The sequence below is a fragment of the Corvus cornix genome, chromosome 17 (genome assembly GCF_000738735.6).
Source record: "Corvus cornix cornix isolate S_Up_H32 chromosome 17, ASM73873v5, whole genome shotgun sequence".
Classification (NCBI taxonomy): domain Eukaryota; kingdom Metazoa; phylum Chordata; class Aves; order Passeriformes; family Corvidae; genus Corvus; species Corvus cornix.
The window spans coordinates 5,769,114-5,795,807 of NC_046346.1; the positions used below are offsets into that span (position 1 = coordinate 5,769,114).

At 44.7% G+C, this 26,694-nt stretch overlaps 2 protein-coding genes across 6 annotated transcripts; both read right to left on the minus strand.

Annotated features, from left to right (window-relative positions):
- Positions 1 to 161: 161 nt before the first annotated feature.
- Positions 162 to 18,579, minus strand: ODF2 (outer dense fiber of sperm tails 2). Of its 5 annotated transcripts, none has more exons than XM_010397694.3 (21): positions 18,307 to 18,579; positions 17,719 to 17,797; positions 16,877 to 16,988; positions 15,578 to 15,694; positions 14,789 to 14,962; positions 12,766 to 12,932; positions 11,612 to 11,741; positions 11,132 to 11,263; positions 10,186 to 10,260; positions 9,468 to 9,539; positions 8,787 to 8,903; positions 7,729 to 7,914; positions 7,328 to 7,437; positions 6,507 to 6,642; positions 5,349 to 5,459; positions 5,066 to 5,170; positions 4,352 to 4,510; positions 3,361 to 3,461; positions 2,664 to 2,826; positions 2,211 to 2,336; positions 162 to 1,459 (listed from the first exon to the last, which is right to left on the minus strand). In XM_010397694.3, exons 3-21 carry the CDS (start codon positions 16,982 to 16,984, stop codon positions 1,286 to 1,288), a joined length of 2,463 nt encoding a protein of 820 aa, XP_010395996.1. In that variant the 5' UTR covers positions 16,985 to 16,988; positions 17,719 to 17,797; positions 18,307 to 18,579; the 3' UTR covers positions 162 to 1,285. The 5 variants fall into 5 exon arrangements, with proteins under 5 accessions (XP_010395996.1, XP_010395994.1, XP_010395995.1 ...); XM_010397692.3 differs by having other exon boundaries at positions 16,877 to 17,030; XM_010397693.3 differs by having other exon boundaries at positions 16,877 to 17,045.
- A 2,325-nt stretch (positions 18,580 to 20,904) lies between these two features.
- Positions 20,905 to 25,524, minus strand: PTGES2 (prostaglandin E synthase 2). Its single transcript, XM_039561938.1, has 7 exons — positions 25,280 to 25,524; positions 24,136 to 24,330; positions 23,970 to 24,025; positions 23,210 to 23,362; positions 22,470 to 22,670; positions 22,041 to 22,158; positions 20,905 to 21,672 (listed from the first exon to the last, which is right to left on the minus strand). The coding sequence occupies exons 1-7, from the start codon at positions 25,493 to 25,495 to the stop codon at positions 21,544 to 21,546; spliced, it is 1,068 nt and encodes a 355-aa protein (XP_039417872.1). The 5' UTR covers positions 25,496 to 25,524; the 3' UTR covers positions 20,905 to 21,543.
- Positions 25,525 to 26,694: the final 1,170 nt, after the last annotated feature.

Below are 26,694 nucleotides of genomic sequence, written 5' to 3' on the forward strand. Positions count from 1 at the left end.
GGAACCACCTTGCGCTGCTTAGCCCCGGTCGCAGAAGCATAGGGAGGGCTCCACCCGTGAACCACGGAAGCAGTCTGGAATTCAGCTGCCCGCACCAACAGCCCTGGGATGTGTTTGCTTTTCCAAACTCAGACACACACAGCATCTGAAGACGAAATCCCTACCATAACCAATTAAAATGTAGTTTATTGTTTTTTCCCCCAGCAGTTCTGGGATTTTTAAAGTGTTAAACACACGCAATTACAGATCTTTTGAAAACTGATTAGTTTAGAAAACTTTTATGACAAATACTGCCAATGACCACATCACATTGCACATACATAGGATACAACAGAGAGAAAAATAAAAACAAGGTTTATTTTTGCCCCCCTAAGAACCATTTAGTCGAAACAATAGGACACTAGAGAGCCCATGGACTTTACAGACTTGACACACAAAAGGTGTGATTTTCCAGAAGGTGCAGGTGATTTTAATGAAGAAGTTGAGTATCTGCAGCTGCTCCTTAGTTGGCTTAAGACCAAGTCAGGATTTCATGCACACCCTGAACTCACATGGCCTTTGCACCAAGACCCCATATGAAGTGATGATGATTTCCTTCAAATTTAGATTGTTTTGGCTCAGTCCTGGGTATATTCAGGATCAGAAAATCAGGGTAAGAGGAGTAAAGCAATATTAGCGTTACACTCACCAATAAAGGTAAGGATCAGGGAGTATGTAAGAATCAAGTATAAAAACCCAAACCAAATTCATAATTTCTGGTATAAAATTGTTACAAACACTGTGGTTGTGCAGGAGATAATCTCTTGTGAGTGTAGAGCCCAGGCACCTCAGTTATTTTTAGTTTCACACCAACAGTATAAAAAAATTATTTTAAAAATCCCACAAGCAAAAAACCCCCACATGATCTCCCCAACAGAGAAACGGAATGAGAAGTGAAGCACGAAGAGAGCTCTTACAAAAACTAACACACTCAACAAACCTCTCACAGGTTTTAAGAGCTGAAACCATCATGACCTTACAGGAGGAAAAGGATCTTTTCCATTATACGCAAAAACACCTGGTTTTGGGGCTCAGTTTATGACCTAACACCAACCTCCAACACCAAACCAGTATTGCTGATACCCCACATTTTGATCAGATGCCAACGTCATTTTATTTTCTCATTCTGCAAGAAAAAAATCTCCTAACAGTGACCCTGAAATGCCATCCTATTTTCTATATCAATATGGCTTTGAAACAAAGCTCCTTCTGTGTGCTTAAAAAAGGTGCAAGGAGAGCATTGCTCTCAGAGGGGAGAGCGAGAGCGGCTCGGGGAGCCCAGCAAAGCACTTTCCCTAAAAACGTTGTCGTAGGAAGACTTGAGGAACTGGACGTAGTTCTGCATGCTGCGGTTGGTGCTCTCCGACTGCTCCAGCCGATCCCGCAGGTCCTGGAGGCGGCTTTCATATCGGCGCTCTGCCTGCACAGGGGAGCACAAAACAGGCTGAAAGGCAGCAACATTCATCCTGTTCATGTTAAACTCTTCCCCCAAAGTGCTGAGGAGAGCCAGAATTAGCACAGCAGGAGATGACATTACCATAGATGGTGCTGTGATATTTATAATTTGTTCTGCTCATTCCCAACTCCATTCAGCAACCCGCTGATAAAAGCAGGAGACAACATGGCTAATCAGTTGGGCTTTTAAAATACATTAGCTGTAGTTATGGGGAATTAAACACACTCTTTTCTGAAAAACAACTTGACCTGATCCATCAGCCCACACAATTCCAAGTAAAACTAAAGCAAGGAAGCAAGGTAAATAGGACACGACAAAAGATTCCCAGTCTTTCTTCTAGAAGAAATGCTTTCCTCTAGAAGAGAAATTGCACTCTCTTTGATATAGGCAAAATGAAGTTAAAATCTGTCCATGATACCTGGTGCAAATCTCCTTTGAACACAAGGAAAGTGATTCTTTCTTACACATACATAACTTTATACCAATTCATTCACATCATTGTACTCCCATTTGCCTATCACTTAATACACACTCCTGAACTGGTGACACAGCAGACGTGTCCTGTGTCACACATACATGGACACACACAACAGCACATCACATTCAGGCACAGCTCTGCATGACTTCAGCAGCACATCCACAGGATGATTTATTGATTCCAATTGTTGCCAGGGCACCACCAGTACAGCAAGAGTATCCCCCACAAGTCACTCACATCCTCTTTGCTCCGACGCAACTGGTTCAGCTCTGTTTTATTCCTGCTCAGCTGGGTCTCCAAATCCAACATCTTGGACTGGGCTGCCCTCTCTCTGGAGACTGCTCGTTCTCGAGCTTGTTCCACCTACATAGAACAACAACTTTGTTAAAGGGATGCCTATGGAAGAATGTTTTTTCCCTACCCATTGCCCACAAAAGCCCTTTGAAGTTTAACTGACACATCCTCACACATAAGCAGCAGCTCAGTCTTGTGCTTTTCTCTGTTGCAAACTGAGTTCAGTTCTTCAACAGTGCTGACAAACAGCACCAGCACATTACTTGTATTTCACTGAATACAATGATTTTAATAGGTTTGGTCATAAGCTGAGAAGATATTTTCAGCATTCTCACTGTTCCCCTTTCACAGCCTGGGTAGCTTTAGGTGAATTCACAAACATGAGAAATGACTCACTTGTCTTTTGGCATCCTCAATGGCCACCTCCAGCTGACGTGCCAGGGAGCTGCACTCACGGCTCTTCTCCTCCAGCCGCAGCTGACACTGGTGGATTGACTCCTCACGTTTTGCTATGACCTGAAGGAATTCTATGTTCTGGGCACTCGTGGACTCTAGTTTTCTAGTTTAAGACAATAAGGGAAGGAAACCTATTCATTTTAAATGGAGGGTGTTTCATTCTGCCTTTTGTCAGGTCCTGACGCCTCTGATAATAGATTCTATTCCCCCTTGAAAGGTGAGAGCCCCAAGAAACAGTTCTCCAGTACTCAAACCAGAATTTCAAAGATTGAAGGGCCTACAGATTACCCATATACCTGCATTTTCCGAGACATTGTCACTAAAAGAAACTTATAAACATGGGTAAAAGTACTGTAATATCTAGTAACCTCAAAATTGCCAGGCTAGATTGGACAAGGAGCTAGTTCCTCTGTTGTCTAAGCCATCATCCTGTCTAACAACATTCACAACAGGTGCTGCTGCAAAAGCATGTAACTCTCAGTGGACAGCTACTGATTAGAGATCCTTGTGGGATAAGCAAATGCACAGAATCCTGAAGGCATGTGGGGAACTGGAACAAGACTGAAGCTGTTTCAATCCCCTGTAAAAACAATGGAAATGGAAGGTTAAAAAGACAAGAGAGCCTAGTATTTCTAACCTTTCTAGCTCCTCCACCTTCAAGGTGAGTTGCTTTTTCTCCTCCTGGGCAGACTGATATCTCTCTCTTGTCATCTCCATTTTGTCCCCCTGGAGGTCAATCTAAAATTACAGGAATTAATTACTTCACAGAGCAGTCATTACACACACGACCAACCACCTAAAACATATGCAGCTCTCAGAAGGAAACATGCTCCATTCATAATTTCTGGAGAGCTTCAGAAAGGGAACAGTGGATAGAAGAAAACTAAACATCCATTTTGCTGATGCTTCCAGTTACAGTCTGGAAAGGTGTAGGACAACTCTTCCGTACTGCAAAAGAAAAGCCAGGCCTGTAAATTCCTGCATGTAGAGCAGCATCTGCAAGCACAGCCAAGCACACACACAAGAACAGCAGCCACAAACATGCCAGCAGCCCACAACAGCATCAGAGCCTGAAACACCAGAGAGGTTTATAATTCCAGACCAAGCACAAAGTGGCCAAGACTAAAGTGGTCAGACAGAGATCATGTGCTATCTTGAGGCACAGCTGTAGATGTCATCCCTGTCTGAAATTATCCTGCAATACCTACACAGTCTTTCTGGGAACAAAAAACAGGAACTGGGAAAAAAACCTGAAATCAGAGTGAGAAAATGGTTGGGACAGCACCATCGGCAGAAAACTACAGGAGGGAAAGGTGACATGAGGATGGAGGTAACAGAAGCAAGGGCTGGCATTATCAAGTGCTGCCACTGCTGCTATTCAAGTGCCAGAAAGATTCTGCACCAAGGGATGAGAAACCTTTCAAATATTAAGGAATGCTACCAGCAAAGCCACCAACTTCTTGCACAAAGACATGGCACACACCTTTATTTTGCAGTGCACGTTTAATCTTTTCAAAAAGAGACGAGAACAGAGACGAAGTTTGAACCTTGCTGTGATTAGAAATTCATCTTGGTTTCGGACTTGAGGTGGTGCTCAGTGGTAGGGGTACTTTCTGCCAGTCCCTTACCAGCTGACGGAGATCTGCAATCATGGCACACAGGTCCGTGTTCTTCTTCTCGTAACACATGAGCTGTTGATGGCATTCTGCCAGCTGTGTCTCGGTGTACTTTAGGATCTCGGGCAGCTTTTCCAGTTCAGCAAGCTGGGTCTGGAAGTTCTGACGTGTCTGTAATCAAAGAAGAAAACATGAGGAACTTACAAATGTTCATAAGATCAAGACTAAAAAATTTCTCAACTTCAATGAAGCTCTGTTAGTCCACAACCATGGTGACATTGTGTGGATATTTGGCCAGTGCTGAGTTCGAAGTCTAACATCTTCCTACTCAGAAAAGCCTTCACTTAGGATCTGATATTCTCTATGGATGGTGTAAGAATGAGAATTTTGGACTGTGGGCTTCAATTTTACTAGAAGTACAAGCTCTGCTTTTGAGGTCAGCTGTTCCACATCAGATAACGGTTCAACCTACCTAATCCACTGTTCCAAACCACTATTTCTGCAGCAAAGGAGACACTAAATAATTCCATGAGGAATGCCATATAGTCAAAAAGAAGCTGCTAAATGTTCATTCTGCAAAACTTATTGAACAAGTCCTAAGAAAAAACTGATGGAAAAGGCAGACTTAAGATAAGCCTTTTATTTCCTATTCACAGCTGTTTTTCACTAGATTCAGAACACTAAGATCCATGAATGTCTACAATGTGTCTTTAGAGGGATAGTTACCGTTTCAAGCTCCTTGTTCATTTCATCCCTTATTGTCTTGTTCTCTCTTTCACACTTCTCCAGTCTTGCAGCCAGCTCATCTGCTTCCTTTCGGGCCTTCTGTGCCTGGACATTCAAAGAAGGACCCCAGACTTTATCTATTATATATAGTTTTCAACACATGCGCGCAATGCCTTGGAGTAACTGAAACTGCTCCAGCTGGCAATAGCTAAGGCATTACAGAATAAGCCACAGTGGAAGGAGAAAACACCTTTGTGCAAGGGCTGAAGGTTCTGAGACCCACCTGTGCTGTGTAGTTTTCAATCAGCCCTTCGTAGCTCCTGACAGAGTTCTGGAGCTGTTGCAATTCCGTCTGCGCTTGGTTCAGCTTGCCCTCCATTGAGTTCAGAGCAGCCTGAAAAAAAGAAAACATTTTCCATTGAGTGCTTGGAAATATCATAAAGAATCACAGAATGAACTAGGTTGCAAAAGACTTTTGAGATTATCTAGTCCGACCTATGACCTAACCTAACACCTCCTCATCAACTAAACCATGGCACTGAGTGCCACGTCCAGGCTTTTTTTAAACACGGGACGTTCAGGGATGGTGACTCCACCACCTCCCTGGGCAGACGATTCCAGTGCCCAATCACTCTTCCAGTGAAGAATTTCTTTCTGATGTCTAACCTAAACTTCCCCTGGCGCAGCTTAAGACTGTGTCCTCTTGTTCTGTCGGTTGTTGCCTGGGAGAAGAGACTGACCCCCACCTGGCTACAGCCACCTTTCAGGGAGTTGTAGAGAGTGATAAGGTCTCCTTTTTTCCAGGTTAAACAACCCCAGCTCCCTCAGCTGTTCTTCATAGGGCTTGTGTTCCAAGCCCTTCACCAGCCTTGTTGCCCTCCTCTGCGCAAGTACCTGCCATGTGAGCTGTCTAATGTTGTCTAGACTAAGAAAATACAGTTTTATCCATGCAAGTTGCCCAAACTTTCTAGACTTCAGTGGATTGCCAAATTTGCATCAGCAGAGCACAGAGGTTTGGGATGGAAAAAATTAAGTAGGTCGCCCACAAGATGACTCATGGTAAAGGACAACAGAGAAATATGCCAGTCATTTTTGTTTGTTCTGGAGATTACCGTTCTCTCTGTATGAGCTACAGCTGTTTGCTCTCTGGTCAGCAGCGTGAAGATGTGAGGACAAGATTTAAGACCCCAGCTAGATGAAACAGTAGCTAGATTGGAGATACTCCTAGCCAAAACGTGGAAGAAACACAGTTCTCCCAGTAAGTACACTTCCTCTATCTCCTCCCAGCACACTGGCCCTGTCACAGTCAGGTTGTATGAACTGGTTTGAAACTGTATAGGAGCAATGGGTGCAATTTGACTCTGTCCTCAGTGGCCAAGAAAGTTGTAATTCCCCCTTCTTTTCCTCCTAGCATTCGAGCTTCAAACCCTTAGTCACTGACCTTCAGTCTTTCATTATCCTTCTTTAAAGAGTTGTTCTCTCCAGTCTGTTGGTGCAGTTTATCCAGCAAAGCTTCTTTTTCGTCCCGCGTCTGTTCCTGCAGCTTTGCCTGCTGTTCCAGCAAGTCTGCGACACGGCTGCCACGCAGAAAGAAAATTAATCCTTAAGTGACAAGAAAGAGTAGGGCTCCTAACCCTTGAAAACTAGCTTCAGAAACATGGCTTTTCCCCATCCTTTCATCTTCCTTCTACTGTCATGTATGCACACCTCCCTGTTACACTGTTCTATACTTCAATCTTTATATACCTCCTGGAAACTAACTGGAGTTGTCCCCTTGGAGCTCAAATGAATTGTCTCAAAGATGCACAGGACAAAGATATGCCTCTCTCAGCTCATACCTACCTCCTTTTTCCTGCAGTAGCAACTGTACTGCAATGATACCAAAAGATTTATTTACCTTCACAACAAAACTGGCATCAACTATACTGCTTATCTCTTTTAATATCTTCCATTCAAGTTATTCAAAAAGACCTCAAAACAAAAATAACCTTAATTCAATGCATTACAAAATGGCACACTTTTAAGGGTCAGCAAACCTTAAAGAGTCTGCCTTTGCTGTGCCAAGTCAGCAGCAGAAGTCACATGTCTCTCTCCACCTCTTCAAACTCTGCTCTAGCCCTTATGCAGTGCTGCTTTTGCTTGGTTATTTACAAGCAATCCAACTAAAATATTCATTTCAATGCTATTATTCAGTTAAATTATCCTTGAACTTTGAACTCATCCTCCCTCATGCTTCTTTCTCTGCACTGATTTTATTCTAACCTGTTCAGCGTAACGACTTCCAGTTCAAGATCATCCTTCTCCTTTAGTGCTTTGTTGCAGCGATTCCTCCAGGACTCAAGCTCGCACTGGGCCTCAGCAACACACCTGTCCTGTTAGACAAGTGAAATACAAGAGGAAAAAAGTAAGGGAGAAGACAAAATCACCACTGGTGTGAGATATGCAGACAATACGCAGAGATGCCCTTAACTTAGGACATGCGGTGAATACAGTGACAGCTGAGCAAACTGGATTTGTTCTAAACTTGGCATAAATGGGCCATGGCACGAAGACAGAAATAAATTTCATTAGTTGAAAGAAGAGACTCTCCCCAGGGCTACTACCAGAAGTCAACAATTTAAAAGCATGACCTCAAATAAGGCCTCTCCTGTTTTAGCACATACTTTTTCTGCTAGCTGGGCAGTCAGTTTCTGCACATACTCCTCACTCCGCTCCGCCCGCTCTTTCTGTGCACGGACAGCTTTCTTCAGGGCCTCTTTATCACTATCTCCCTTGCCCTTCACTTCTTTCATCTGCTCCAGGGCAAGGTCCAGCTCTGCCTTATACTGAGCTTCACTCATCTCCAGATTCTGTGGGGGAAAAAAACCCACCATGTGGATTAATGCCCATATTACACCAGCAAACCCAAAGCAGCAACTAATCTCCTAGAAATGGTGATGAGAACCAGGCACAAATCCCCAGTGTTCAGCCTGGAGGTATTTGCAGTCAGGTTTCACCTACACAATCCTGTCTAAATGCTGAAAGAGACGGCAGCATGACATCTTCCTTTTCTTCCAAGAGTCTTCCTTTCTTCTTTCATAAGCTGCTTCCTAAAATACTGATTTCTCTCCTGACCAAAATAAGTACTGTTCTAACAGTCTTTTGATCTACCTGAGAACATTCTTTTTATTGACTGAAATGTTTGCATACAACAATGTTGCTTTATGCAGCTCTTATTAGAACAGTTTAAAGCTCCTCTAAAACATTAACACATTTATGTTCCTTGTAACATCATCCCAACACATGCTAAATATAAAACTCTAATCAAGATAAACCAGGGGAACTTTCTCCCCCTCATTAATATTGTAGAACACATAAACAAGAGTGATCAAACTGGCACAGCATTTTTCCAAAAAAGCAAATTAAATAGTTTCAATTTGTCTTGATGCTTGACTAAACCAAATCCATCTTTTCAACAATTATGGAGTAACTAACTTAGGAAAAGGAAAATCTAATACACATAGACCTTAAAGCTAAGATTTTGCCTCATGCCTCAAAAGTGAAAGGATTTCTCTTTTCTTACTTTATTTGAAAATCATGCTGTGTGTTAATGGCATAAACATCACCAGCCAATATTTCAGTCAACCAGACTCAGTAAGAAGCTTGTGCTACTCCCTTGTGAGTGAATTCAGTCCATGGAAGCAAAGGAAGAGACAATCCCCAGGGAGCAGTGCAGACATACCCGCAGCTGTGTAGCCAGACGGTTGTTCTCAGCTTCTTTGCTCTGCAGCTGGGCTTGTAAATGGGTTTTCATAGACTCCATAGCTTGGGAGAGTTCAAGTGCTTTCCTTGCCTTTTCCTAGATAAGCAGGAACAAGACAAACATGTTTTCACTCAATAAGCTAATAGAAGGAACACTTAATAATATGCAGTAGTCTCAGATTTCTTCACTGAATGATCTCCAGCCACCTCCAGATGGACCCTCACAGCTCTTCTAATCCAACAAAAAGGGACCAAATGAGCAGCCATTTATTTTATAACACATGTGAATGACTGGCTTGAAAGGTATGTTCTAGGGCAAAATATTCTTCATATCTGATCTCTTCCACTGCACTCCCACTTTACTTCCTAAACTAAGGAACGGATTGGAATTTGCCATTGGGAACCAACAGGAGCTTACACAGAATGGCAATTCAGTGCCCAAGCAAAGAGAATTCTACCTATCCATCCTGAGACAGGTGTCTTATTAGCAGAATATGGAACCCACAATTGTGTGGGAGTTGGTATCTGTCTAGTTTTATAAGCAAGCCAGTCATCTGATCTCAAAGTAGTGGTCTGCAAACAACCTCATCTTTTGGACTATCTGTGGTTTTACAGAACTGGAAAGTAGAGCAGAAAGGGAAAAACAGAAAATGGAGATTACCTTTTCTGCCACTATCTGAAGTGTGAGGCTTTCCACTTCCTTTTCTTTTCCCTGAAGCCTGATCTGAAGTTGCTGGAAAAACAAACACCACACAGATGTTCAGTAACAAACACATTTAGGACAGCAGGTAGAAGGCAAGAGGTGTAACTGCCTCCCTCTCAAGACCACCTGACCCCTGGCACTGATTGTTATCCACAACAACAGGATCCTCATCGCCAGCAAAACAGGCTGCATTCTCCTCAACCAGGAAGCAGAAGTGATACACATACATTTGTGCAACAGGGCACAGGATACCCAGTCAGGACCATATATACTCCACAGACTAAAAAGGGCATTTACCTATGTCTCACAGCAAGTTTTATAACTTCTGGCAACGCAAGAACTCTTGTCTCAGTTTATGGAGAAGGAAATGAACAAAAACTGGCACAGGGTAACTCATTTGGTGACAGAGCCCAATACACCGAGTTATCCCCATTCTAAGCCCCTTTCATTTCAAAGGCAATGAAAATCTACCCACTTTGAAACGCACGTTGTTAACCAGAGGAGCAGTGTCGTGGCTCTGATTACCACAAAAGCTAAAATATTTTTTTTATTGATCTAAAAGGCACTAGTGTAATATTTTACAGCAGAATATAAGACAAAGAAGGGCTTGTCATTTTAGATCTTTCTGCTTTATCTTTTAAAATTTTAAAATAAAGAGAGATTGTGGTTTGCTTACCATGTTCTCTGCATCTGAGTCAGCCAGCCTTTTCAGCAGCAGTCCTTGCCGATCCAGTACCTTCTGGGCATCCTTCTACAAAATAAATACATGAGAAAAACTGTTAACTAAAAAGTCAATTTTATAAAGCTTCTTTAAATGGAACTGGGAAAATCAACTATTTCCTCCCAGTTGCAGCAGCAATTCTTAGAATATATCTAGAAACATCGCATTTGCTATATTTTACATACCATTATCCATCTCAGAAAGCTTTTCCAATTCCCAGTCAAAGATTAAAATAAAAAGCATGATGGCAATGTAAGATCATTCTGAACTCTCCCACTACTCAGGGAAATTCATGTGGAAAAATTCAGACCTTTTATCCAGCCCCACTGGTGGCTGAGGTAACTGTTACCATCAGCCTGCTTTTGCTGAAATGGAATACAAACTACAGAAAGAATAGAAATTTCATTTCTCTATTGCTCTTACAAGCAATACAGAATTGTTCTGTACAAGCACCACAGAATTGTTTTCAGTTTCTCTGTTGTTGCCCTCAATGCCTACAAGTTCTGAATATCCACAGACTCCCATTAGCTGAGGCCATATCAACTCCTCAGACTCCAGGCAATCCAAGTGCAGCAGCAGTGTTTGAGAGTAGCAAGATCAGCAGATACAGCCGTATCCAGAGGAGACAGCTAGCAACACAGCAGTGCCTGAACCCTTTAATATAGTCAAAGACTTAGAGGCTCTACCATCCTCACAGCAGAAAAGTCAGTCTTAACTCTATGAATTAGACAGAGATAAAGAAAAAACCCAAATAAAAACTATCCAGCCTTTATGGGCTGACAGGGTCTACTGCAGGGCTGGGAGAAAGAGTTGAAAGATTTCAAACTCAAATCTCCCTTCCAGCCCACGAGACAACACAGCCTCCTGTAATCAGCCAGGTTCCACACACAGCAGCTCTCACCTCCCGGGCCCGCTGCTCTGCAATAAGCTCTCTGAGTGTCCGGTTGGTTTCTTCAAAGGTGCTCAATTTCTGGAGCAGAAGCTCTTTTTGTCTTGTTAGAGCATTTATATCTGTGCTGCTCATGTGTTTCTCCTGAAGGAAAAAACATTAAACAAACAAACAAAAACCAAATAAAGAAACAAAAATAAACAAAGAAACCAGAAAAACAAACCACAATAACTCAAACAAACAAAACCCACAACACATAAACAAAAGGAAATAATTGTTCACTTGTGTGCAGAAGGTACCTGGAAGTAAATACCCCACTTTCACACCAAACTAGGAAACACCTTAAGGATGTTAAATCTTAACATCCTTATCCTTATATTACAATCACTTTTCCTTATATTTTGCTGCATTAGCAACTATAACATTATTTTTTTTAAGACAACTATTCAACAGGACAATGTACTAAAGACAAGAACAAAAAAGGACACCTACAATGTTGAGTCTCCCAATGGTATTTTTCAGGGCATGGATCTGTCTGGCAGCTGCTGCTCCATCCCTTTCTGCTTCATTCAGCTTGGACATCAAACACTCCTTCTCCTGCTGCAAGCACTCCTTCTGTAGCCTGCAAGGAGAATTCAGCCATCAGAGAAACAAGAAGCTTTGGCAGCTGTACCAGTCACTGTTGATAAACAGTTGATTGGGTTAAAATTCATAAAAAACCCAAATCAGAGGATAAAAGCTCCAAACGAAAACTGCTTAAGATTTGCCCTCTTTCAGTGTGGAAGCTGTTTTGAGAGAAGGCAGTAAGCAGACACCAGGAGCTTGCTAAGATCACAGCTATGAAATTTAGAGGGAACAAATCAGGCTTACACCAAAGTCTGCACACACTGCTAAACCCAAAACACAATGGTGTGCTTTTCCTGGGTACTTATGCCACACCAGAAATAAGACTCTGAATGGCCAAACAAAAAACAGAAAAGCACACCAAGATATGCAGCTCAATGTTTTTAGCCAGGACTTGTAATCTCAGAAGCATTCACAGAGCTTTCTGAAAAAGGAATACAAAGCATTAACTTCCAAGTGATCTTTCTTAAGGAAAAAATAAAACTAACTCTCTTAAAACACTACTGTCCCCCTGGAGACACAAACTTCTCTAATTCTTTGGACACAAAGCAGATGCACAAATGTCAGACTCGCAGACCTTCAGGATCACTAAGAAAAAAGCCCATGGTTCAGTCCTCTCAGGGGCTGTCACGCCTGTCTCTAGGATTTTTATAAAGGTCAAAAATTCTCCTCTAGTTTTCAGCTCCATGTTTATTAATTTCTTGTTCTATCAATATCATCACAATTCAAGCAGAATCCTTTAACCTTCAAAATATTAATTCCAGAGCTAGGATGACCCTCCACACAAGCCAACTGTTCTAGGATTCCTCTAAAAGTAGGTTTTTTTTCCATTCCAAAAATCGTGCTAGAGCCCTTCTCTGCAGCTATTGCAATTTGGTGCTCCCCTTCTAAAAGGTGACAAAAAATCCAAGTGCATCAGTTCTTCAACAGCAGCTACGACCTCAGATCACATCAGCAATAAAGGAGGGAGGTGCCTGTGGATACCACTAGTGCAGGGACAGTGAGAAGTGAAGCTTTCTTACACAGTCAGGTCCTTCTCCTCCTTTATGCGCTCAATGTTGCGCCGGAGCCGCGTGTTCTCGTGCTCTGTTTCTACGAGTTCTTGTGTGACCTCATTCAGTTCTTCCTTCTGCTCCTCCAGGAGACGCTTTGCCATTTGCTCCTGTTCCTCCATTTTCTGCATCTTGACCTGAAGATATTGGAATAAAACTTAAACCAGGGGCTTTGGAACTGATACACAGAATCCACATGCCAAATCAGTGAACCATTTAGAGTCAATTAACTTACTGAAAGTATAGAAAAAAAAAAAGTATCTCCTCCCAGTTGACAAGTGACAGGACATGAGGAAATAAACGGCCTCAAGCTGTGTCAGGGGATGTTCAGGTTGGACATCAGGAAGAATTTCTTCACAGAAAGGGCTGCCCAAGGAGGTGATGGAGTCACCATCCCTGGAGGTGTTCAAGAACAATTGGACACGGCACTCAGTGCTCTGGTTTATTTTACAAGGTGGTGATGGATCAAAGGTTGGATTCGAGGATCTTGGAGGTCTTTTCCAACCTTTAACAAGTCCAAGTGCCAGGTCCTGCACTTTGGCTACAAAAACCCCCCGCAGCACTACAGGCTGGGGGCAGAGTGGCTGGACAGCGCCCAGGCAGAAAGGGACCTGGGGGTACTGGTCAACAACTGACTCAACATGAGCCAGCAGTGTGCCCAGGTGGCCAAGAAGGCCAGTGGCACCTGGCTTGGATCAGAAAGAGTGTGGCCAGCAGGACCAGGGAGGTCATTCTTCCCCTGTATTCGGCACTGGTGAGGCCACACCTCAAGTGCTGTGTCCAGTTCTGGGCCCCTCAGCTCAAGAAGGACGTGGAGATGCTCAAACTCGTCCAGAGGAGGGCAACAAGGCTGGTGAGGGGCTTGGAACACAAGCCCTGTGAGGAACAGCTGAGGGAGCTGGAGAAAAGGAGACTCAGGAGTGACCTTATCACTCTCTACAACTCCCTGAAAGGTGGCTGTAGCCAGGTGGGGGTCGGTCTCTTCTCCCAGGCAACAACCGACAGAACAAGAGGACACAGTCTTAAGCTGCGCCAGGGGAAGTTTAGGTCAGACATCAGAAAGAAATTCTTCACTGGAAGAGTGATTGGGCACTGGAATCGTCTGCCCAGGGAGGTGGTGGAGTCACCGTCCCTGAACGTCCCGTGTTTAAAAAAAGCCTGGACGTGGCACTCAGTGCCATGGTTTAGTTGATGAGGAGGTGTTAGGTTAGGTCATAGGTCGGACTAGATGATCTCAAAGGTCTTTTGCAACCTAGTTCATTCTGTGATTCTGTGATTCTTAATGATTCTGTGGTTCTAAAATTGATTTTTGTTTTACAACCATGCAAGTAACTCCATTAAATTTTGTAGCATAAATAAAATGGAAAATGCTTGCTGTAAGTATCTACTTGAATCAAATCCTATTCTTGTTCATTGATTTGACATCCATATAAGTTTAGAGTAAAATAATAATACAAGATTTGCTACTCTGAGTGTTAACTCCAAGTTAAAAATGCAGTTTGGCCCCACCATGCCGCATGTTATGAGACCTGGGAGTATCTCCCACCTATTTTTAAAGTGGTGTCAAGTACATAAGAGCCTATTTATCTGGAAAACACATCACTGGGTTGCACATTTCTGAAACAGAATCAGAAGAAACAACCTCATTGAATAAGGGGATTTTTTGACAATAAAACATCAATTGTATTTTTACCTTTCTGGAGTCATCAGTTTTCAGATTTTGGGCTTGGGCAAGAGAGATTATTTGGAAATTAAAGCACAGCAATACCTTATTAAATTAATAATGTTTTGAAATGTTTCATAGTGTGGCTTAGTGAATTTCTTACTAGGATAGTTCAGCTATTCTAAACAATTCAGATTGATTTTTGATATTCAAGCAAGCTGCCAACAGCCTGAGTAGCCTTCCATTGCACCAAGACCTGCCTCCAGCCTCCTCTTGTCAAAGAATCAGCTACAAAGCCCCAGTCAACAGGTCTTTCCACTGTCTCCTCACCTCTTTCTTCAGTGTTCCCACCATATTCATCAGGCTATCTATCTTCTTTTCATATTTGTTAATTTTGGAGCAAGCGGCATCGTCGTCATCCGTGGAGAGGTCACTGAGGCGCAGCACTGACTGCATCCTTTCACACTCAGGATTAGGTGTAAGTTCAAGGCGTTCAGTTGATTCCTGCCAGAGAATAAAGGGTATAATTTTTTTAGTATAACATTATAAATAGCATTCTAAAGCTAATGTTGCCAAAACCCAGAGACTGGGCCCATCACTGCAGCAAGGCTAGCAAAGAAAAAAACATTTACAAACAGCTCTTCTGTTTCCATCTGGGAAAGGTCAAGAATGCAGATAGAGTAAAACAGAAAAAGAAGAAAAACTAATCAAAGCTCAAATCCTCATCTAAGAAGTGCCACGAATACAACAGGCAAAACTATCAACCCATGAGAAAGAAAATATGACACAATGCTGCACAAACGCTCTGTGCTTCGGAAGAGACTGAGACCAGCAGTCCCTCGCTGAGCCTCCAGATGAGATCTTGAAAGGCACTAGTAAAATTACAATAAACAAACACGTGTCTGGCTTCTAGAGACAGAAAGGCATGGCCACAGGCTGTTTATGAATTCCCAGTTTTTCTATATTAAAAAGTGAGAAAGATTTATAGAAGACACTTCAAATAGATGGTAGGTAACAGTAGCCTTCTTTCAGATCTGCCCAACTCTCTCACTATACTACCGCTCTCTTCAACCTTGGCTAAACGTCAAAGTTTGTTTTAAAGAGCAAAACCAGCTGTACCTCCCATTTCAAGGTGGTATCACGGGTACGTGTTTTGCCTGGGGGCATCCAAGGGGCCTTAGTTTTCACCCGCACAGCTCGCACACCATCCCCTTTTGATTTCTGTTTCTGTTTTTGCTAAAGAAAGAGAAAATAAAATAAATTACAGACTCTTAAAGAACCATTCGCAATTTTTAGTGCTGCAAAACCAAAAGATCATTCATATGGAGCTATCAGTAGTGTTTCACAGGATGCATCAGGTAAGATGAGGTAGCAGCCACCAGAGGAAGCTGACACCAGCCAGAAGGAAAGGTTATTGCACACTAAGCTGACAGGATGGCTGGATGTAGGACACGACAGATCCCTGGGAGATCCCTTCTCCATCCCAGATTCACCTCACAAAAGACCAGCTATACCATTTGACACCGTGATTGATTTTGGGAAGCCCCTGAAGTATTTTCCCTACTCTGTAGTCAACTAAAAGATCTGTATTTATTTGTATTGAACTTGAGCTGCTCTAACTGGAGGAGAGTTAAAAGGGTTTTTGCACAATTCTAACCTTAGAGAAAAATCAGATGCTGTAAACATTCTCTACTGACATTTAATTAATAGGACTCATTATTTTCACTGTCATTCCATCCCATTATGAAATTTGCCATTAGCAACAAACACAGAATTAACAGAAGACTTAGAACAGGATGTCTGCAGATAAGGAAGAATGAGATAGCAACTTCCATCAACTTCTTAGAACAACTTTCCAAAATACCCAGCAACAAAAGAGAATATGGGATAGCTAGAACCTCAGCTTCAGTATTGCCTTGTGCCTCCTGTGGATAAGCCTGGGAAGAGATCTTTGCTGCAGAGCTCAGTGGACAGAGAATGTCCTTAAGTCCAGAAGATGGTTTGAATCAAGATTCTTTTTCAAAGCACATTTATTTTAATACAATCAAGATGCTACTTGAAATGCTTAAGTACTACCTCTCCTCAAATCTTTCCTCCAAAAACAGATACGAAGCCAAATAGAAAACATTATCAGGACACAGATCCAGGAAATAAAAGGCAAAAAAATCCTCCAAATGATATCACATTGGAAGCAACATTCCTCACATGAACATGAAAAGCAATTCTGTATCATACCAAAATCATCTTTCAACAAATCAACACAGCAAATGGGTCACTGCAAATTCACCACTGAATATGAAATGAAGTCTCACAGTTCTAACACAATAGTAAAACAGACCTGGAAGATTTTCTGATGCTTCTAGGGCCATTCACCTTCCTTTTTGCAGACCTTACAACCAACCAGGTACACACTCCTACCTGGCATTTTGCAGGTGTGGTTTTCTGCCCCTTTTTAATATGGACATGGACAGGGGTGTTTTCATCCACATGGACGTGCAAAGGGGGAGACGAGGATCGGTTCTTCATGGCTCTTCTCCCACAAATGGGAAAGGGAAATACAATGAAGGGAAACCTGTGAATAAGGAAACTGGAAATAACAACATTTCCCTTTGTGTCAGAGAGGAACAGTGGCCAGCCTTGGTTAACATTTGAGCTTTCTATCAGTAGCATCTGCCATTTTGAACTGCACACTATTCTTCTGTAAAGCCAGGACTAACACAAACAATTCCTCTGCTTCCAGTATTTTCTGCTTCTAACCTAGTTATTGAAGATCAAACACAGCTGGATTGATAGCAGGTGTCTGTAAGAGTCATTGAAGTTCAAAGTCTTAAAGCAAGTGAGCAAATCAAGGGTTCCTATAACCAACAAAATCTGATTAGAAAGAAATTTGAAGCAGGAAGAAGAGGAGAATTAATTTAACAGTTAAGAAAAACCATCAGGAAATCATCAGACCACTCCATCCTAGAACCCTGAAACTGTATGCTCCTTCATACGTGCTTAACTTTAAGTGTCTTTTTTAAACAAAAATCCTTAAAAGCCATTGCATCGCAGCATTTCTTTACTCTCCACAGAAACACATAACCATAACCTGACACAACACTGAAAAGCCTAGAGACACAAGGTTCAAGTCATCATCTTGGAGCTTGATGCCTCAGTTGATGTAATGGTATAATGCAATTGCAAATCTTACACAAGGCCACCAGCAGCACTAATCTGATTCTGACAGAAAGGATATTGTCAGCCTAGGTAAAGTTACTTACAGTTACTTTCAAGCTTTTGAGTTTTCTGGACACTGTGTTGGGTGAAGAGGTAGTTTCTTCGTTGACGGATGAAATACACCTGATACAGAAATAACAAAATGATTACGAGGAAAAGGTGCCAATTTCTGAACATTCTCTTCCTTTTGATTTAAGGAAATACAAAGATTCAAACACATCAAGTGCACGAACCCAAACAACACAAGTTGGCGTGCCCTGGCTTCCACTGTAAAGCATAGGATGAGGGAAGGACAGAGACTGCAATTCCTAACATACTGACAATGGAAATTGTTTTGAACAGTAGAAATGTTTGGCACTATTCACTTAAAAAATTTCAAATTCTAACTGCAATTTTTAAGGAACACAGCAGTACTTCCTTTAATTCAGGAAGAGGAAGGCACAGCTTTCTGAAGGAACAGGATTCCCCAGCTTGCAGCTATGAACAACTCCAAACACTGCTGGGTGTTTTAATCATCTTTTTTTCCAAGGAAGGGCTAAACTCTCCCCAGGCCCAGCACTGACAGAGCTTTTGAATCACCACGAGTGAAAATCAAACGCTGTCACCGCGCCTCCCTTAGCAACAAGGCTCACTCGTAAGTTTTAATTCCTCCTGCAATCTCTGGAGGTTTTCCATGGAATCAGCGGCCACCTCAGGCTGGCAGAGACGCGGTCTGGGGGCCGGCGTGCTGCCCGCAGCTCTGAGGGCACTGCAGGCCTTCACCCAGCGGGCCGGGCAGCTCCCAACGCCCGCCCGCACCGCGCCGTTACCCCGAGCCCGACGGCTCCCGCTGGCCTCCCAGCAGGAAGGACCCCGAAAGGCAGGCAGGAAGAAATAATTCCCAGGGCTCGGACACCCGTGCGGCGAGGGAACACCCTAGAGGGCGAGGGGACGCCCACACGGTGAGGGGACACCCCGCAGAGCGAAGCGCCCCTCCCCGCACCCCGCCCTGCCCTCCCCGGGCCCGGCGCTCTCACCAGGTGGCTCCGCGCGGGGTCCGCAGCCACCTCAGCTCCCATCGGCGCGGCGGGAGGCGCACGGGCGGCCGTGGGGCCGAGCTCGGGGGCGGATTCCCGCACCAGGGACAGGAGGCGGCGGCCGCAGGGCCCCGGCCGCCGCCGCCGCCGCGCCGCCCGCGGCTCCACCATTGGGCGATTCGAACGGGCCTGAGCGGCGGTAACCGCCCCCGGTAACCGCCCGCGGCTCCATGCGGCCGGCACGAGCGGCGGCTGAGCGGCCCCGGGAGCCCTCGGCCGCGCAGGCTCCAGCACGGCGCTCTAAGGAGGGGCTGCTCATCCGTACAGAAATGGGGAGGTCTGGAAAGAGGATGGAATAATTGGATTATTAAGTCAGTTTTCTTCGCGTTGCCTTTGATACGAGTTTTACCGTCTTAAAGGTGACACCAGAATTGTGTACACAGCCATTTTTACTGTAAACTGTAACCAGAACTGTATGCAGTTCTGGCCATCCCCAACACAAGGACATGGAAATGTTGGAGGAGAGCACGAAGTTGATAAGGGTACTGGGGCACTTCCCCTATGAAGACAGGCTGAGAAAGTTGGGGCCGTTGAGCCTGGAGAAGAAAAAGGTCGTGTGAAGACCTCAGAGCACGTTCCAGGATCTGAATGGGGCTACAGGAAAGCCAGAGAGTGACTCTTCATCAGGAACTGTAGCCACAGGGTGAGGTGCAAATTGAAAGAGGGGAAACTTAGGTTAGATGTTAGGGAGAAAATCTTCCCTGTGAGGGTGGTGAGACGCTGGAACAAGTTGCCCAGGGAGACTCTCGATGCCCCAACCCTGGCAGTGCTCAAAGCCAGGTTGGATAAGGCCTTGAGCACCTGGTCTAGCAGGAGGTGTCCCTGCCCATGGCAGGGGAGGTGGGGAGTAGATTATTTTTAAGGTCCATTCCAATCCCGTAATATTCTGTGACTCTATAAAAAGTGATACAAAATCCTGAAACAACCTTTATTTAATGTAATATTGGCATGTTAGTGCTACGGATATTCATCTTGAGAGGACTGATTCATGTAGCACAGCACAGCAAGGAGAAGTGGAGTCATTGAGCCCTTGGTGCTTCAGATCCTCATTTAACATGAAACTCTCTTTCTCCCTCTTGGGTTGAAGTGGATGCCAAAATTATCATCAAGGGTTTCTTCAACCTCCTGTTCCTGCATGTTCAATATAATTCTTTAAAAGAACATTGCCTTTTGATGCTGTGGAACACAAGTTTCAGTACAGAACAGATTAAAGAAATACAAGTCAGAACAGCCACACAGCCATTTGTACTGTAAACGTTTTCTTTCTCCCTTCAACGTCAGATCATAACTGAATTTGGAACTAGTCCTCCATTCAGAAAAAACCCCAAACCTCTATCACCACCACTGTTATAACCAATAAAAGTACTCCCCCCTCAACACACACTAGGCAAGCAGCTGTATTAGAGACCAACTTCAGCTGCACCTGAAATATCACAACAAGCTGGATTTTCTGAAACTTGCCTGTTCTTCCAGGGAAACAGAACTCAATCAAGGTGGTAATTAAGGATACTGAAGCCTTAGGCTATGCAGAGGATCACTCACATTTGAACCTGCATTGTCTCTTGCTATGACAAATACTGTTTCTGCAGCTAGAGAGGGACTTTGGCAAGGGGTAGTGGCTTCCCACTGACAGAGGGCAGGGTTACATGGGATGTTACAAAGAAATTCTTCCCTGTGAGGGTGGGGAGGCCCTGGCACAGGGTGCCCAGAGAAGCTGCGGCTGCCCATCCCTGGCAGTGTCCAAGGCCAGGTTGGACGGGGCTTGGAGCAACCTGGTCTAGTGGAAGATGTCCCTGCCCATGGCAGGGGGTGGAATAGGATGGTTTTTCAGGTCCCTTCCAACCCAAACCATTCTATGATTCTACCCAACACAGCTCAGAAGACTTAGCTGCAGGTACAGCTCCTAATCTCATCACACATCAGCAAATCCTTTGTTACTCGTGCATGACAGAAACATCTAGAGATCCCCTGGCCATGCAGATGGCTCTTAATCCTTCTTTTCCTAAAACAAGAACGAACTGATCTTTAGGGATATTCCAGAGAGATCTCATGCAAGACAAGCCTTTCCAATAACTGCTCTGCATTTGTGATTTCAGTGTAGGCCATGTTCTTCGGGTATAAAGGGTAAGGTAAGAACTCAGATCTCACAAAGGGGACAGAATAAAGCCAGCCTTTATCCTTGCAGACCATACAGAATCAAGTCCTGAGAAAACCGTATACATGGAAGAGTGAAAGCACGCACCCTGCCGAGCGTAGCCTTGCTGCTGTCAGAGGAAGGATGCCTTCTCAAGCACTGCAGATTCCTCCAGTTCCCTTAGTGCTAGGTTTACAAGATTCTATTGCAGGAAATATTGTCACTTAGAAACCAGTATCCAGTGTCTCAGTCAGGAAAACACTTCAGGTGATATGGATGAGTAGCAGAAGACAGACTGAGGCAAAAGCTGGTCAGGCCTACCACGTCTAACAGTCAGAACACCAGCCAAGAGCATCTTGCTTTTACAGTAACCTGCTCTGAAGATGGCTCTTGTCTGAAAGAAGCCTATTTGCTGCATTCTTCAGTTCAAAGCATCTCCTTTCCAGCAGCGTCCAAGATCCCTTTCTTTTACCTGTCCCCATCCTTCTACATACACCCAGCTGAACCCTTCTCTCACTTCGACTTGATATTCTGAACAGGGTGGTCTCTGTGCCCACATGTCAGTCCATTAGGTGTGACCAGTCAACTCTAAAAATAAAAACCATTTCTTCTGAAGTTTTCACCATGCAAGTACTTCAGGGAGGCAGCTGCAGCTGGCATCAGATTGCAACTCCAGTTTTCTGAATTACTTCTTCCATGCGCTGGTACCAAGGCTGAATGTTGGTGTGAACCATCATGTCATCAAAGGCTTCCAGCCCTTCCATGACCCGGAGGACCCCGTACACTGCCTGTGCAGAGCAGAGAGGTCAGAACAACACTGAAAAAGCACTGGAGAATGGCTTACAACAAGTGCCTCAATAGCCAAGCCAGTACAGCTCTTCCCGTCTTGCCATCTGATTAGCAAGGAAGAGTGAATGGCAGAAAGGTAATTAAGAATATGCATGTTTTTCCATGAGGAAACAGTAAGGAAGGATCAGGATCTATGTGCAGTTATGGGGAAACCCCCACCATGTGGGAACTGTATTACTGGACAAAGGACAATGTATCTCACGTAGCTCTACTTCTCTGCCTGTACTTGTATTAACCATTTCACAGAGATGAGCACCAGGATAATTTGTGATCCACTTGACAATAACTGCAGGGATGAAGCCCTTACCAGGTCAGCAAGGTTTGGCTGGTTCCCGCCCATAAACAGTCGATTTTTGCCAACAGCTTTTACCCACTCGTTAGCTGCTTCATACAAATCTTCTCGGACATCATCTCGAAGCTGGTGTCTGGATAAAGAAAAGAATCAGTTCGAAGACACAAGTTTGTTTCTTTCTTTAACCTTCTACCACCTCTCATCTTATGGGCTGGTCTTGGCTTGCGAGTAAGGGCAGTATTTCAGAGCAAAGAGGCAGTCAGTAATTAAACAGTGGATGAGTAGAGGGGTTCAGTACTTCCAGTTACAGAAGTATAGTTGTTACTCATACAGGATTAAATGGTTCCATTTAAAACTCTGAGGTTCTGCCCTTTGAACACTGGGGTTCACAGTTAAGGAGGAACTATTTCTCCTCTTGTGTACTTGGAGCTTAGTGATACCAACCTTTTCTTCAGCCTCTTGCTAACGAAGAACATGGCAACAGCCCCCACGTATTTGGCAAAGAGACCTTCCAAGGTGCCAAACTTCCCCTCACGGACAATGTAATCGAAAGATGCCAAGGCTTCTTTGGGGGTGCGGTAAACATTGGGGGAGATGAGGTGAACAAGCCAATCATCTGCCCATTTTCTCCACTTCATTTCTTCCCTGTGAGCAGTCAAAAGAAAGTTTTCAGTGAATGAGGTACAAAGAGAAGGGCTACAGGAGGCAGGATCACAGTTGCCTTAGCCAGAGATCCTTCCAAGGTCAAACACTCCTGCCCAGGTAACTCTGGTGACCTCTCTGAAATGCACTCAGCATCGTTATCTTTGGCAAGGCTCCTCCAATCTCAAACTGAATTTAAGACTAAGATAGAGCATTAGCTTCTCCTCCCAATATGAGAAATAAAGCAGGAAGGGAAACTATCCGTCAATAGCATTCCTCTGTGGCACAAACGAAAGGCCAAGAAGGAAACTGGAGGCAGCTGAAGGCTGGTGCGACCATGGTGGTGGCAACTAGGCTGTCTAACAGCTTTGTTTTGAACTATCTAACAAACACAGCAAACCAGCTACTGAGGCTTGAAACACGAACAGGGGTGTGACAGGACTTGCCAGCCCTAGTGGGATTTTACATCCGCATCAACCCTGAGTATATATGGAGGGAGCTGTGACCCTACTTGGAGAGCCCAGAAACTGAAGAGCACTTACACTCTCACTTCTTTGACAGGATAGACTCTCTTTGTCTCCTTCTCATCCAGCATAAGCCAGTATTTATTCTCATATTCAAGCACCTCCTTGCCTTGCTCAGTCATGGTTTTAACAGGTGGATAAAATGACACGATTTCTTCTAAGCTATTCCTCCTGTGAAAAGAAATACAGTTAGCACTGATCGGGCTGCTACAAAGAAGGAGCAAGAGCAAAGGACAGATTGAAAGATACACACTATAAAATGTATTATTCTAAAAGTAAGGGCACAATGTTCCAGATTCTATTTGGGGAAAAAAAAAAAAAAAAGAAGAGACTGGAACATCTACTTGCAAATAGCTATTATTGGTGCACATGCCTTTGTCTGTGACAGAACAGGAATTTCTGCAGGCATAAAACTTCCTACCATGCTCAAGTAGACCTAAAGGACAGGCCATAGGCACAACAATTCCATTTCATTCTAGATGTTATAACTGGCTAATTGTAAGCTCAGTTCCAGGACTAACGCTAGTCCGTGTTTAAGTAGGTTTTGTGGAAACAGAATCTCACAGATGAAAAAGTACTTCTGAAAGGTAAAAGCTTTGCTTTACATCACACACATCACAACATATATAGGCACCACCCACATTATCACAGCCAGGCTCAGGTCTCCCAGAGCTTCAGAGCCTGAGGTCAGCAAGAGACTTATGGCCAACTCAGAGTCTTCTCTACTTAACCTGGGCCCTCCACATTCAACTCTTCTCTCATCACCCTGTTTTCTTACCTGGAAATAAGATAGGTCTTTATTGCACTGATTATCACCGAGGAGTCGTTCAATTGCTGAAAAACAGGATTAAAACAACCTTTTAAAAGAAGCTGGTTAAATTGAAAAAGAAATTTTTCAAAACCTTTTCCCCTGCATGCTGAGGCTCCAAGTTAGGGAGACTTACCAGAGGGCTCCCAGCGTTGGCTAGCAGGATGGGCACCTTTCTGTAGGAAGAGAATTTGATCTCTTTCCTCATGATCGGGTTCACTTCCACAATTTCATAGGGCAGTCCATGATAATCAAGAAAAGCTCGGACTTTGCTGCAGAAAGGACACGTTTTATACTGGTAGAGGGTGAGCTGCAGGCTCCCTGCAGGCAGCTGGGGAAAAAGAGAACAGAAGATTCCATTTTCTGCTAAAAACAAATATTACCTTCCTTCCGCCCTTATTTTTGTCATGAAGTCATAGTCACTGACATTCAGTTTCAACATCTGATCATGAGCATACCTTAGCTATCAGATGCTTTCTTTAAATGGCATCAAATATTTAAATATTCACCATCCATTGGGACCAATAACCTGTTTCTCTAATCATCTATTTAATGTGCTGGAAACTCCTATTCACAGCCAGGAAAAAAAAAAGTTAAATCCAGACAGTTTACCCCTTTATAGTTTCTACTCTGTAAAACAGAGTTCGATAGAAAACCAAAACCATTTGCAACAGTATTTCAATAAACACAAATAAAGCCTTTACAAGCTAATCCCTCCTCCACAACAGCCTCTGTTGAGGCCACAAGGTGGGGAAAGCAGAGCTTGCATTTGATTTTTTAGGCACGTGTCTGCCCAAGTTCACACTCCTGGGATCAACCAACCTGGGCACAACTGGGACAAGGCAGGGAGAGCCCAGGGTCAGCAGGACATCAGTTAAGGGATGTTTTGCTTGCAAAGCTACACCTCTGCAGCCTGACAGGCCGTGCCAACCACTCCTCGCACATTACAGAACAAATGCAGCCACCCCGCTTTGTTTCTCATTTACAATTTGCTAGGTTACACAACCCTGCGCGGGTGCTGCAAAAAAGCAACAACAGAAAAGGCTCCACAGCCCCAGCAAGCCCTCACTGACAGCCTTTCCTTAGAGCTCCTCAAGGAATGCTCTGCCACGGGCCTCCCAGACAATTTTAAGCTCTTCTCTCACTCAAACCGGGGCAGAAGAAGCCGCTCGGTCCGCAGGGAACCGCTGTTCCCGGGGGCTCGCTGCCGCCGCGGCGGGGCCCCCGCAGGCCTCGGGGAGGGCACGGCGGGGATCAGGGGGAGCCGCTCCCGGCGTTACCTCAGCGGCCGAGTGCTCCCGCAGGCGCTGCCGCGCCGCCAGGCACAGCCCGGCGCTGCCGCCCAGCGCGAATGCAGCGCCCAGCACCAGGCGGCCGCTGCCGTTGCTGCCTCCCCGTCCCGCCGCGGCGCCGAAGGCTCGTCTCGGGGCCCACAGCCGCCAGGCTGGCGGCAACAGAAGTGCTCCGAGCCGCCAGACTCGGCCGGCACCCGCCATCTTCGGCTGAGGGCGGGCGGAGAGCAGCCGCTCCGCCCCGGGCACGGCGGCACCGCCCCGGCACGGCCCCGGCTCCGGCTTCGGGCACGCCGCTGAGGGCAGACCCCACACGGGACACCCAACAAGGGGCGGACCCGCTGCTCTGTAATTATCAAATCTGAGAACGCACCAAAGTCTGAAGTGGGAATAAAATAATCAGTTGAAAGGGTGAGGGAGCTGGGCCTGTTCAGCCTCGAGAAAAGGCAGCAGAGAGGGGACTTCATCGATGTCTGTCAGTGTCCGCAGAGAGGGGGCAAAGAATGGGTCAGGTTCTGCTCCGTGGTGGCGAGCAATAGAGCAAGAGGAACGGGCAGGAACTGATGCACAGATTGTTCCACCTGAACTTAAGGAAAAGCTTCTTTCCTGTGCAGTGACCGAGCCCTGAACAGGTTGTCCAGAGAGGGTGTAGGGTCTTCCTTGTTGGAGATATTCCAGAACCGTCTGGACACAATCCTGTGCCATGTGTGCTGGGATGACCCTGCTTGAACAGGAAGGTGAGACCAGATGGCCCACTGTGATCCCTTCCAACCTGACCCCTTCTGGGATTCTGTGGTTCTCTGCCCGATGGAGCTGTGGATTCTGACCAGCACATACCCGCAGTGCAAGTGTATGTCTCCACACTGAAAGCCATCATCTGTTTTATTAACATGTGGTTACATCCATTAATTACACTTGTATTCAATTCCCCTACTTGGTGTGCAACACGAGCCTGACACTGCAGTGCAGCAGGGTTATTACTCACAGAAAGAAGAGGTGGCTGCAATGTTAAATGAGGACATGACCTTTTCTTTTGTCTTTGTCCCAAATACCCACTTAATAACGGAGTCCTTGATCTCAGGAGCACTGCTTGGATCAACGCTCTAATTGTGAGTTATTTTCATCCCAGTGACTTCTCTCTCAGGGATGAAAACACCACACAGCGATGAGATCTCCTGAAGGTGACTGAGGTACGGCTGATGTCGGGCCAAAGACAGGGAAGGGCAAAGTGAATCGTGCTTGTTCCTTTAGGGAAGGAGTGTGAAGGTGACCTGAAGCTGGTTCAAGCCACTTAGCGGACAAAGCAGAGCTGATGACAGGGAAGGAGTTAGGAGTTCAGCAGCAAAGCCCTCGCTAGGACGGGATGGCCCGCACGGGCAGGCTGCAGATTTATCCACACGGAG